General features: G+C 38.7%; 1 protein-coding gene across 1 annotated transcript in view; it reads left to right on the forward strand.

Annotated features, from left to right (window-relative positions):
* Nucleotides 1-1,697, forward strand: part of TDRD5 (tudor domain containing 5) — a 109,847-nt gene extending 108,150 nt beyond the window's left edge. Inside the window, exon 18 of the mRNA XM_077901879.1 lies at nucleotides 1,056-1,697. Coding sequence (XP_077758005.1) covers nucleotides 1,056-1,192 — 137 coding nt within the window. The 3' untranslated portion in view covers nucleotides 1,193-1,697. The remainder of the gene's footprint in view (nucleotides 1-1,055) is intronic.
* Nucleotides 1,698-14,035: the final 12,338 nt, after the last annotated feature.

Consider the following 14,035-nt stretch of genomic DNA (forward strand, 5'->3'; position numbering starts at 1 on the left):
ATGGAGTTTCTTTTTGGGATGATGAGAATATTCTGGATTAGGTAGTGACAATGGTTTCACAATTTTATGAATAAATTAAAAACCACTGAATTGTACACTTTAAAATGGGTGAATTTTATAGCATATGAATTGCATCTCAGTAAAGAAAGAATGATAATAATTTAAAAAAACAGCCTTTTGATAGCAAAAGCTTGTATCTGATCAAGCAAGGAGACGTTGACTTCACAAACTCCAGAGGAGGCTTAGGACAAAGTGCTATATGGTGATGGGTCTTAAACAGAGACATGAGTGATAATCACCTGTGGAACTTTCAGAATATACAGACAGCTGGTCCACTTTGAAGTTTTTGATTTAATGGGTCTCTAGTAAATCTTGAGTGTTTCCATGCCCAACCCAACCTCTCCCTAAAGTATGAATAAGATTGAAACTAGGATTTTAGATATTCCTGGAGAGGTTGAAGACTGCCAGTTATTAGAGGGCAACATTAGAAATCAGAATTAGGAAATCCAGATGCTTCTCATTGGAAGTCATTTGGGTTCTATACCAAGGTTTCTGTTCTACAGATAGCAATTGCTATCTACCACTCCTGTTTCATGAGGAATATCTATATAGTATCTCTGTCACTGATACTTAATTTCTCAAATTTATGCCAACATCTCAACTATGTTAGGCATATAGGAGTTACTCAATAAATGTAATTTATATTCTTTTATATAAATTTGTATCTGAGACCCTGAATCTTTAGGAATGAACAGCTTTCCCTAATAGTAGCTTTCGTAATAATACTAGGGGAATTGTGGAATAAAAAGAATTTAGATTGGTAATGGTAACTCTAAAAGTAAATATATATTCTAGTGAAAATGGAAAGTCTCCATCACCAAATGGCATTATATATGTAATTCTGTTGCTCACAATCTGTCCTGGCAAGTGTTAGAACACAAACTCTCTAGGGTTGTCCCAAACACAGTGGGTCCCAGAAAAAGAAGAATGACTTGTGACATGAACCCTGTGGAGTACCTCAACTGTTTCCATAATTTACAATTCCTTTATTTCAGTGCTGACTCCCACCATTTGGTCCAAACCTACAGAGTCCATATCTGACAATTTGGCGAAGAGAGGGGCATATACCATCTTGAAGCTATCTTGGGCTCACGAATCACCTTTCTTCCCTGCAAAGTTATCAGCTGCTTAATTATGGATGAGAAGTTGGCATCTGTGGCCAGAAACCCGGGCCAGGTTTAATAAAACCTGAGCTTGGTCCCAGTTTCCAAGGACAGTTGACATCAAGGAATCCCACTGCATGCTTTCCCAGGACTATAGGGTTGATGAAAATTTCAGTCGTCCCAAAGAGAACATTTTCTCAGATACATAAGTGACTACTGACAGTGTCAGTATAACAACTGCTAATACATCTGGATTTGAGTGAGATGGCAAGAAAACAAAATTGACTATCGGTGACCATAAAAATTGCGTCCCATATGTCTTTACTTCTCTTCCTCTAAGACAATATATAGGGCAGTTGGGTGGGGCCCTGTAAAAGGCAAGGGAGAGGAATGAAATGAATTACTTCTCCAGATCTTTTAACTTCCCCTACCATAAAATCCAGTGTTTGGGAATTTTGTGCAATTATTTTTATAGTCAATAACATACAGATTGTACAAAACTTAAAAGAACGAATAGGTTCTATGGAAAAATTCCCCCCTCCCCCCGCCCATTCATTTCCCTTAATTTTTTTTTTTTTTTTTAATCCCAGGGGCATGGGACCAGGCATTATTATAGGTCCTGGGGATAGAGCAGTGAATGAAACAGTCTCTGTCCTTATTAAGCTACATTTTAGTGTGGAGAGAGACAAAACAGCTTTGATTACTGATAAATCCTAGAAGAAAAATAAAAATAATCTAAGAAAATCAGCCTTTGAGGCTCTCAATGACAGTATGGTCAGCTCTGTCAAATGTTGCTGAAGTGTAAAGTATGGAGTAGGATGTAGTGATATTTTTTTACTAGACTTTCCAATGTGAAGATGGTTGGTGACCTTGACAGTGGGTGAAAGAATGAATGGGAAATGAGACAGTGGCGACAATGTTAGCTCACTCTGGAGGCTTGCTGGGAGCAGAGAAAATGGCACAGTAGCTGGAACATTGTTGCACCAGTTAAATGAAGCAGTGCCTATGCAGTGCTGAGCCCAGTGCCTGGCACAGATTGGGCACATAGGTATTCTTAGTATATTTCCTATCCCTCATCTTTCCTATGTCTGTTCAAAGTTCATTTTCTCCTAAAAATGTTTTCAATATGTAATTGTCTTATTTGAGTCCTGGGAATATATAGTCACTCAGAGAATTATGAATGATTGTTATCTCTGGCCTCTCTGGATAAAATACATTTCCAGGAATTGTAAATGGAAAGGCTTTGTGTTTTTAATGGCCTGTCAGGGTGCTGGCAGGATGGGGTTCATGACTGCTCATTTCATCCTGAAAGCTTGCAGTCAGTGAGTGATCTTTCTCCTTCTCTCTGTGCCTCTGTCCCACCTTCAACTTGATTGTAGCACAGATGCCAGAGCACCCAGGAATTCATTGTCTCCAGACAGGTTTTCTGATATTTCCATATTTTCTTGTGACAATTTGGGAGAGGTGGTGCTGGCTTGTTTGTGGTTGGTTCGCTTTTGGTCTTTTGTTTGCTAAATGTCTGCCAAACAGACACGTGCCTCCCAGTTGTCACTATTTAGGAGCACTTAAAAGGCCAAAGATTAGCCTAAGGGATCAAAAGACAATGCAATCTGGATAGCCTCCACTCAACACAAACTACCTCAGCAGAAGGAAAAGAGGACTGATGGTGTTCGTCCCTAAATCCCTGGGACCTGGTGCCTTGAGGGACTGAAGCACTAGATCCAAATTGGTTCCCAAACATGGGCCTATGTGTAGCATGTCGGTCCTGCTAAAGAATCAGTTAATTCCATATTTTCAGTAAACGCATCTGTTTTGTACCTAGCTGGGTAGTTGTTGTTCTGGGAGGAGGAGAACATTCCTTCTCCTGTTCAAGATGACGAGAGTCAGACTGGACCCTTCTCCTCCTGCCAGGAAAGACAGCATCCTGAAGCTGCTACTCCTCTTGGCGTTGTAGCTTCTTCATGCCTTCCCCTGTCATCTCTCTAGCATGATCTCCTTGCCCAAGGAAGTCTGATGTATACTAATTGTATAACACCACGTGTTTGTGACGTCACTCAATCATCGCCTTGCATTGACATGGAGTTGCTTTGCATGTGTCTTATTTTTTGGTGAACTCCTTAAATATTTTTGAATTCCTTGTAGCTGAGTATATAGTATAGACAGTCTGTAAATGCATTTGAATTAGTTTTCATGCATTGCTGCACTCTCAAGGATCTTAGGGTTTCACTGGGAAGGCAAGGGATCTCAGGGTGAAGTAGTTCACCAACCGGGCAAGGCATTGATTCAGTGCCCAAGTGGAAATGTAGCCCCAGGAGGCCGTGCACAGAGGAAGTCAGGGGACAGAAGTCTTGTGGCTGGGCCAGTCTGAAGGTTCCTGCTTGCTTATAGCAATTGCCATCTCTACTCAGAAAGTAAGTCAGTAGTTGCTTTCCAAGTTGGCCTGGTTTTACAAATGAACCAAGCTAGCCTCATAGCATCGCTGCCACTGTCATTATGTCCTTTGCGCACTGATCCCTCTGCTTCCTCAAAGGAATTCGTTCTGCAGACAAGCCAGCTCCTGGCCTCCAGAAATCTCACAACAAGGTTTACCTCTGTCCTCTTTTCCCACTCACCAAAGTCCTTTTATCAGTGTGCTTTTTTTAAAGCCTCTGTTTCTCTGAAAAGATTTATCTTATGGTTCAGCGCTCTAAAAAAAAAAAAAAAAAAAAAAGCTGCTGATAGCAGTAGAACCGGCAGAGAGAGGATGCATATGCTTTCCTGCACTGGGTGCTGCACTTGTGCTTTTAATCTGGCTGCTGTCAAGCTCCATTAGGAGATTCGAACATCAGCCTCCTACCTTTGGGGCCTGGCCTCCCATCAGCCCTGGCTGGAATAAGGACGATGGTGTTTGAGGTCAGCAGACAAGGCGAAAAACAGGTTGGATGTTGCAAAGAGCCCTCACTCACCATCCTTACAGCCCAGTCACCTTTCGTTCCACACAAGGGGCATTTATTCTCCCATGTGCAAGCCCTGACTGCCATCAGGGAAGCCCTCAGATTGCCATGTGCTGGCATCCTTAAGGCAACTTGAAAACAGTAGAATAGGAAACAAGACTAAGCTTCTATAACCTTCCTGTCTTTGAAAAGAAATGGACTTCCTCTCTCTGGGAACGTAGGACAGTGCTGGAGGAGGATTAGAGCCTCCACTCCCACCAAAATAGTAGAAGTCATTCCAAACGGTCCTGGGGTCACAGGGTGACAGGTATTACAGCCAGACAGCCTTCACAATCTGGCCTCTGATGTGGCTTTAGTGGGTGAGAGCAACTTTTGGACTCTTGCCTCAGGGATCTTGGCAGCAAGTTTCTGGGGAGGAAAAGGCCTCTGGTGACAATATCTTTGCGTTTGATATAAAGTAGAAACCAATACCACAGGAAGAATCTATGGAGGTGTTTGTTTCTCAACCTGAAATGAACACTTTTGTTGTCATTAGCAGAAAATATGAAGTGCCCAAGTCTGCAAGTTATTATGCTGGATCTAAAGCCAGAGTCGTGTGTGTGTGTGTGTGTGTGTGTGTGTGTGTGTGTGTAGCTTTAGTGTAAAAAAGCACTAATTTGCATTCAGCAAATCTTAAAAATTGCGTGAAAAAATAGAATATAAAACTCAAATAGTTGTTGGTATGGAAAGATTATGTGTTTATCCTTGTGTTGTTCCCACAGTTAATTATTCAAGTAAATGCTTCTTTGAGGAAAGCTCAAAGTTTACAAAGAAGTTTATTTGCTGAATCAGGTATTTAATTTAGAATTTTAATTTATTTCTTATTTAATTAGAAATTTTCATTTATTTTTTATGTCATTTGGCATTAAAATGAATTTGCAAAAGAAGTTGTATCTTGGAGATCCCTGGGTGGCTCAGCGGTTTGGCGCCTGCCTTTGGCCCGGGCGCGATCCTGGAGTCCCGGGATCGAGTCCCACGTCGGGCTCCTGGCATGGGGCCCGCTTCTCCCTCTGCCTGTGTCTCTGCCTCTCTCTCCTCTCTCTATGACTATCATGAATAAATAATAAAAAAAAATTTTTAAAAAAAGAAGTTGTATCTTAATGCCTATGATTAGTTTTAGTACTACAAATCCAACACGCTCATTTTTTGAAATGGGTAGTTGTGCTTCCTTCATTTAAGTTGAAGTAAAACTTCTCCCAGTATTGTATGGGCAGTCAGTGGACAGATCCACGTGGCATTGGAGGGTTGAAACAAGTTCAGACAGAATGGCCTGGGAAGAGAGAGGGGATACAGACTTAGGTGGTAAATACACCAGCCAGGAAAAGCTACACATGTAAGTAAGCTTGGATGTGAAGTAGCAAAGGAGGGGCTGAAGTCGCAGTAAATGTCCAGATGACAACGAGCAAATCACATCTGATGTGAAAGCCTCAGAGAGCAATACTGAGCTAAGTACAGAGGTTTAGGGCTCTTCCTGGGACAGCAATGATAACAGCAGGAGAGCAGTCTCAAATTTCCAGAGGAACTAGGGCAGTTTGCTCATAAGGCAAGATATATGAGACAACAGTAGATTTATATGGTAGATTTTAAACTATAACTTCTGGTAAATGAAGAAAACATTGACTAGTGGTGCCCACCTTGGGCCAAATAAACAATGCTCTGGACTTGGGCCACCACAGCAAGAGTAAGCATTGCCCCCACTGCGGTATTTAGAAGGGCCATCATGATTCCCTTTGTCCTCATGCAGTTCCCTCATTCCCTTTGTCCTCATGTTCTAGCTGATTGCTAGAACACCATCTCCTCCCTTCTGCCCATCCACCTGCTTACAAATATGCTATAAAAAGTCTCTTCAGAGGGCAAATACTGTATCCTTTTTTTTGTTGTTGTTGCTCTGAAGTTGCTGTCCTTTATTTTTTTTCCAGCTTCATGGAGGTATAAATGACAAATACACATGTATATATTTTTAAATGTACCAGATGATGGTTTGATGTACTTTGTGAAATGATTACCACAATCAGGTTAATGAACATATCCATCACTTCACAGAGTTATCTGTGTGTGTGTGTGTGTGTTAGAGAGAGAATGTTTCAGATCTACTTTCTTAGTCAATTTAAGTATACAATACAGTACTATTCATTAGAGTGACCATGCTATCTATACCTTAGATCCCTCAACTTAGTTTTCTTATAACTGAAGACTTGTACTCCTTTGACTAGCATCTCCTCATTTCCACTACCCCTCAGCCATGGTAACCACCATTCTACTCTGAGTTCAGCATTTTTAGATTTCACTATAAGTGGTATCATGCAGTATTTGTCTTTCTTTGGCTTATTAGCAGAATATCTTCCAAGGCCCACCTATGTTTTTATTTTTTATTTTTTTTAAGATTATTTATTTATTTATTTATTTATTTATTTATTTATTTATTTATTTATTTATTTATGAGAGACACACAGAGAGAGAGGCAGAGACACAGGCAGAGGGAGAAGCAGGCTCCATGCAGGGAGCCTGACATGAGACTCAATCCTGGGTCCCCAGGATCACACCCTGGGCTGAAGGTGGTGCTAAACCACTGAACCACCCGAGCTGCCCCCATCTATGTTTTAACAAATGGCAGGATTTCCTTCTTTCTCATGGCTGAATAATATTCATATATTATATATGAATATATACGAACATATGAATTATATATGAATATAATATATAATATATGAATATGAATATATAATTATAATATATCACATCTCCTTTATCCACTCATCTGTTGAGAGATACTTAGTTGTTTCCATAACTTGGATATTGTGAATAATGCTGCTGTGAACATGGGAGTATAGAAACTTTTGAAAGAATTATTTTGTTTCCTTTGAATATATACTCAGAAGTGGAATTGCTGATTGTATGGTAGTTCTGTCTTTAATTTTTTGAGGAAACTCCATACTGTTTTCCAGAGTGCTGCACGAATTTACATTCCCACCAATACTGCACAAGGGCTCCCTTTTTTCCCACATCTTCACCAGCACTTATTATTTCCTGTCTTTTTGATAAAAGCTATCCTAACAGATATGAGATGATACCCCAGTGTAGTTTTGATTTATACTTCCCTGATGACTAGTGATGTTTAGCACATTTTCATGTACCTGCTGTCCATTTCTATGTCTTCTTTGGAAAAGTGTCTGTTCAAGTTTTTTGCCCATATTTAATGGGATTTTGTTTTGTTTTTGTTTTATTTGTTTTTTTGTGATTGAGTTATATAAGTTCCTTTTATATTTTGGTTATTAACCCCTTCTCAGATACATGGTTTGTAAATTTAGTTTGCTGTTTTGCAGGCTGCCTTCTCATTTTGTTGATGGTTTCCATTGCAGTTCAGAGACTTTAATTTCATGCAGTTCCACTTATTTTTTGCTTTTGCTGCTCATGCTTTTGGTGACATATCCAATAAATTACTGCCAAGACCAATGTCAGGAAGCTTTTTTCCTATTTTCTTCTAGAAGTTTCACAATTTCAAGTCTTACCTTTTAGACTTTAATCCATTTCTGGTTAATTTTTGTGAGTAGTATAAGACAGGGCCTGGATATCATTCTTTTGCGTGTGGATTTACAGTTTTACCAACACCATATATTAATTTTTAAATATTTTATTTATTTATTCATGAGAGACACAGAGAGAGGCAGAGACACAGGCAGAGGGAGAAGCCAGCTCCTCTCAGGGAGCCCGATGTGGGACTCCATCCCAGACCCCAGGATCATGCCCTGAACCCAAGGCAGATGCTCAACCATTGAGCCAACCAGGCATCCTCCCAACATCATTTATTAAAGAGACTGTCCTTTCCCCCTATAGCATATTCTTGGAGCTGTTGTCAAAGATTATATATGCATGGATTTATTTCTGGGCTCTAAAATTTGTTCTTTTAGTCTAGGTCTTTGTTTTTATGCCAGTACCATGTTGTTTTGATTACTATAGTTTGTATGATACTTCCAGGTTTGTTCTTTTTCCAGATTTCTTGAGCTATTGTTTTTTTTTTTTTTTTGTGGTTCCATATGAATTTTGGAATTTAGTATTTTTTTCTATTTCTGAGGAAAATGCTATTCAAATTTTTATAGATCTTGCATTGAATCTGTAGATCACTTTGGGTAGTATAGACATCTTAATAATATTAATCCTTCCAATTGGTAAACATGGGATATCTTTCCATTTATTTGCATCTTCTTCAATTTCTTTCTTCAGTATCTTGTGGATTCCATTGTGTGAACCTTTTGCCTCCTTGTTAAATTTAATTCTAAATATTTTTTTTTTTGTTTTTGATGATGTTGCTGTTGTAACTGGGACTGTATTCTTCACTTCTCTTTCTGATGGTTTGTTGTTGTATACAGAAATGCTACTGATTTTTGCATGTTGATTTTGTGTCTTGCAACTTCACTAAATTTATTAGTTCTATCAATTTTCTGATGTAGTCTTTAGGTTTTTCTATATAATATCATGTCATCGCAAATGGAGACAGTTTTACTTCTTCCTTTCCAATTTGGATGTCTTTATCTCTTTTTGTAGTCTACTTGTTCTGGCTAGAACTTCCAGGACTGTGTTGAATAGAAGAGGGGAGAATGGACATCCTTGTCTTGTTCCTGAGGCTGGCATTATTCTGATAGCAAAGCCAGACGAGGACACTACAAGAAAAGAAAACTATAGGCCATTATGCCTGATGAATATACTTGCAGAAATCTTCAACAAAATACTAGAAGCAGAATTCAACAGCATGTTAAAAGCATCATACACCATGATTTTATTTATTTTTTCATGAGAGACACAGAGAGAGAGAGGCAGAGACACAGGCAGAGGCAGAAGCAGGCCCCATGCAGGGAGCCTGATGTGGGACTTGATCCCGGGACTCCAGGATCACACCCTGGGCTAAAGGTGGCGCTAAACCTCTGAGCAACCAGGGCTGCCCATCATACACCATGATTAAGTTGTATTGGTCCGTGGGATGTAAGGATGGCTCAACATACATAAGGCAATAAATGTGAACATCACGTTAACAAAATGAAAGACAAAAATCATGTGATCATTTTAATAGAAATCATTTGACAAAATCAGCATCCTTTCATGATAGAAACTCTCAACAAATAAGTTATAGAAGGAATGTACCTCAAATAAAGGACGTATATGACAAGCTCACAGCTAACTTCATACTCGAAGGTGAAAAGCTCTAAGTTACTCTAAGATCAGGAACAAGACCAGTAAGTATCACATATTTGATGGCAAAGAGAGACTTTAGTGCCAACAGTGAGTTCCTAGGTCTATTGAGATCTTTTGTATAATTTGAGTAAGTGACTTACATACTCTATTCCCATGTGTTTAAATGGCTAACAATCCCAGTTCTCATGGGCCATAGAGAAGCTCCCAAAGATGTGAATAATTGCTAAACGTATAATTGTGTTGGGAAAGATAAATAAGTTAGTATCTTGCCAATGTTTTAGGTGACTAAAAACAGACCAAAAGCCAATGAATTCCATTTCTTTAAATGAGTCTCCTATAGTTTAATATTTTACAGAAGTTGCAGGAACCACTTACAGAGGTTATAAATCTGAATAAGAAATTGCTCCTTGCTCATTTACTGAATTTTCTCATAGCTCTTTTGTGAATTTCTAGTCAAAAACTGATTCACCCATATCTACTGGTGGCCCATGCCAGAATGGAAATTCAATGTCAAGTTTGCTTTATATGGAAACAGGTGCCCTACAACTCGGTGGTGCTGATGGAAATTTAGGGTGTGGGCATTGGTACTGTCTTCATACAGCCACATGTACTTTAATTCTCATTTTGCTGTTCCAATTATTTAATTCAATCATGAGAAAGTACTTCACTATGCTTATAGTGCTTTTCAGCACATTGTTTTAATGAGTAATATTTGTATCCTCCTAAGAGAAGAGGCTGACCACGGCCAATCTTGAAAACAGCTGCACTAGCTGTAAAGTGGTTGTGTGATCTCATGCATCAGCCAGGCCACTGGGGCAGGTGAGAGGAATTCAATAATTTCTGATTCCCATGAAATGACTATAAAAGACTTTGTCTCAAAAGAGGATAGATGTTTCACTTGTATAAGGGAGACCAGGAAACAGATACAGGAGAAAATGCAAAGCTGAGTAAATGTAAATGCAAGATAAAATTCAGATCTTCACAGAAGTAGCATGTCCTCTTTCCTTAGGTAATTAATTATACCTTACTACAATCCCAATTCCAAGGCCTTGTGAAAGGAGACCCCTCCTTCTATCCCCCATAACTTCTGAGAGTGCTCAGAATTGTCCACATTTCTCTGAGCTCATATATCCACATGTGCTGCCTCTTTTCTGACCTACATTGAAACAGGCACAAAGCCAACCATCTTCACCTGTTTCCATACACTTGTAAATTCACTCACAAAAACATATATTGTCAGTTTAGAAACTTTGCTGAAGATTTTGGGGGAGAAGGTCACAGAAAGGAATGATGTGGGAAAGTGCAAAGTCTTTGCCACAAGTGTGTGTCTATTTTCCTCCTTGTTCCTTACATCCTAGGAGCAATGAAGTCTTCCCCTTTCCTTATAGAGAACAGTTTTTGAAAATCAACCCCCCTCCCAATTTATTTTATTTTATTTTTTTCCCCCTCCCAATTTAGAAAGGTAATTTGGTGCATTTCCTGTCTATTAGCATCACATACCCCTAATAGAGAGTGGAGCAGCAAACACCAATGTTTTTACAGCAAAATGAATAAATATTGGCACCAATGAGCTAATGACTTTAAATAACCTCACTAGAGCTTAAGTTTTGCCCCCATATCAGATCAGGTCAGATCTGGTTTTGTTCTCAAATGAGATCTTTTCTAAACTGACTTTCAGAAATTTGTGAATTTCAAATTGTAGGTTAGGGATTGTAGATCTATGTAAGAGAAAAGCACCGAGCTGGGCTTTATAATGCAGCCCTCTCTAGAGAAGGCTGTGATCTTAATTACTGATTAAATAGTCCTTGACATCTCTAAAAAGAAAAACTTGAACCCTAGCTCTGATTTACTATGTGGTTTGAATGTCAGTCAGATGGTGGAGTTGGTCATATAGAAGAAATTAAGCTAATAATCCTTTTTGATATCTCAGGAAGCTTCCACCAGAAGAATCTGGTTTAGATAAAAAGTAGTTTTTTCCCAATTATACTGACAACGCTAAAACTCCTTTGGAAAGACAGGAATAGCTGCTTCAGATAAGGAGGACATGCTTCCAGTGGCCTGGGAGACTAGGGAGAGGACTGGATTTTATCTTATTCCTATTAAATGATGTGGTCCCTGTCTGAATGGTCCTTTGATTTTATAATGAAAGTCAATAGAAAAATATTACTTTACTAGAATGCATCTAAGAGTGCAAAAGTATGGGTATTTACTTTTTTCTTATTGATAGTCTTATTGATGTTTAGCAAAAAGGCAGCATTTTCACCCAAAACAAATCCTTCCAGGTTAAAACAACAAATGCACACTGGAGAATTTCTGCTTCTGACAAGGGCAGGGTAAGCTGAAGTAATTAAAAGATTTGAGAAAATGTTTAAAACCGTCTTAAAAGCATCAAAGAGCCAATAAGTTCGTAAGGAACTACTAGCTTTAAGCCTCAAGAGAAGATAGAAATTCAAACTGATGACCCTTACATATGGGGCCATTGGGGGGCATTTGGTAATTCTGATTAGAGGTCAAAAGTTGGAGCCCATGGTTCACCCAAGGTATGGATGCTGGGAAACCAACTCTTGCCTTGAGAGACTGATACTCCAGGGTAGAGTGAATGGGAGGTGGAGGAGCACTTGTACTTGACTGTAGGCTGGATTTGGTAATTCACTTCCAATGCCTAGTGTGTGGCCAAAGTGATGCTCTTTTGCCACATGAATTTTCACCCAGGGTTTTTTTACACCATGGTGGTCTCAGGACTCTATATCATACTTAGTGATGAAAATCCAAAAGCTTTGCCTACACTTTCATATGTGAAAAATGTCATAGCTCAAATATACGTGAAGCAAAAAGTGATAGAATCAAAGGAAAAAATAGTCTACAACAAAAGTTGGAGACTTTAATTTCTTTTTATTTTTTTAAAGATTTTATTTATTTATTCATGAGAGACACAGAGACACAGGCAGAAGGAGAAGCAGGCTCCATGCAGGCAGCCCGAAATGGGACTCAATCCAGGGTCTTCAGCCCTGGGCTGAAGGCAGCGCTAAACTGCTGAGCCACCTGGGCTGCCCTAATTTCTTTTTAAATTACTTTTAAGTAAGCTCTACACTCACCATGGGACTTGAACTCAGGACCTGAGATCAAGAGTCACATGCTTTACTGATTAAGCCAGCCAGGCACCCCAAAAGTTGGAAACTTTAATATCCTACTTTTGATAATGAATAGGACTACTAGATGGAAGATCTCCAAGGATATAGCAGACTTGAATAGCTATAAAGCAAGTAGATAAAAAACACATCTATAGAGACTCCACCACCAACAGCCCTTTTCTCTAGTGCATATGCAACATTCTCTAAGATAGACTATATATTAGGCCATAAAATAAGCCTCAAAAAAATAAAGGTTTGATATCATAGAGAACATGTTCTCTTATCAGAATGGAATAAAATTAGATAATAAAAGAAAGACATTTGAGAAATTTATTCACAAATATGAAGAAATTAGACAGCAAAGCCATTCCCACATAACCATTGGTTCCAGGAAGAAATCACATGGAAAATTAGAAAATATGAGACAGATGAAAATGAGAACAGAAAGTACCTAAATTCATGGAATGCAGTGAAAGAGTGAAAGCAGTGTTTTGGGAGAAATTGATACCTGGAAACATTTATATGAAAAAGCAAACAGGATCTCAAATCAATTGCCTAAACTCCCGCCTTTGGAAGGATGTAGAGAAACTGGATAACTCCTACACTGCAGGTATGAATGCAAAAAGGCACAGCAACTCTGGAAAACAGGTTGTCAATCTCTTTTAAAAATGAAGTGTGCAACTATCGCACAACCAACAATTGTACTTCTGAGCATTTATCCCAGAGATATATGAAAACTTACATTCACATAAAAACCCTCACACGAACGTTTATAGCAGCTTTATTCATAATAGCTCAAAACTGGAAAAAAAAAAAAACCCAGATGTCTTTCAGTGAGTGAATGAATGGTTAAACAAGTCATGGTACATCCATACCATCCAATGAATAAACCTGGATAAATCCCCCACCCAAATTACACTGAGCGGGGAAAAAAATCCAAAAGATTACATACTGTATTATTTCATTTATATAATAATCTTGAAATCACACAGTTTTAGAAATGACAGACAAGTGGTTTCTAGTGTTTAGGGATCGGGAGGAAAGTAGATGTAGCTATTAAAAGGAAATCTAAGAGATTCTTGTGCTAATAGAAATGTTCTGTATTTTGACTGTGGCAATGTCAATCTTCTGGTTGTGATACAGTTTTGCATTGGGGAGACCTGGGTGAAGGGTCCCTGGGGTCCCTGCATTATGTCTTAAAATTGCATTTGAATCTACAATTATCTCAAAATGAAAATTCTGTTTTAAAAAATAATTTCTGATCAAAAGATGAAGATTAGTGAGGAGGAGAAGATACCGGCAGTATATAATTGACAAAGGCAGACAGCTAAAATATACAAAGAACCTTTATGGATCAACAAGAAAAAAACCCTGATAACTCTGTAGAAAAATGGGTAAAGATTTGCATAGGCACTTCACAAAACAGAAAATTCAAATAGGCTCTAAACACACGTAAGGTGCACCATCTTATTGCTAATTGGGGATATGAAATGAAGATCACAATTTTGATATAATTACGCATCCACCAGATTGAGAAGAATTAGTAAGTCTAACAATATGGGATGCCTGAATGGCTCTGTGA

The sequence above is a fragment of the Canis aureus genome, chromosome 6 (genome assembly GCF_053574225.1).
Source record: "Canis aureus isolate CA01 chromosome 6, VMU_Caureus_v.1.0, whole genome shotgun sequence".
In the NCBI taxonomy this organism is placed as follows: Eukaryota; Metazoa; Chordata; class Mammalia; order Carnivora; family Canidae; genus Canis; species Canis aureus.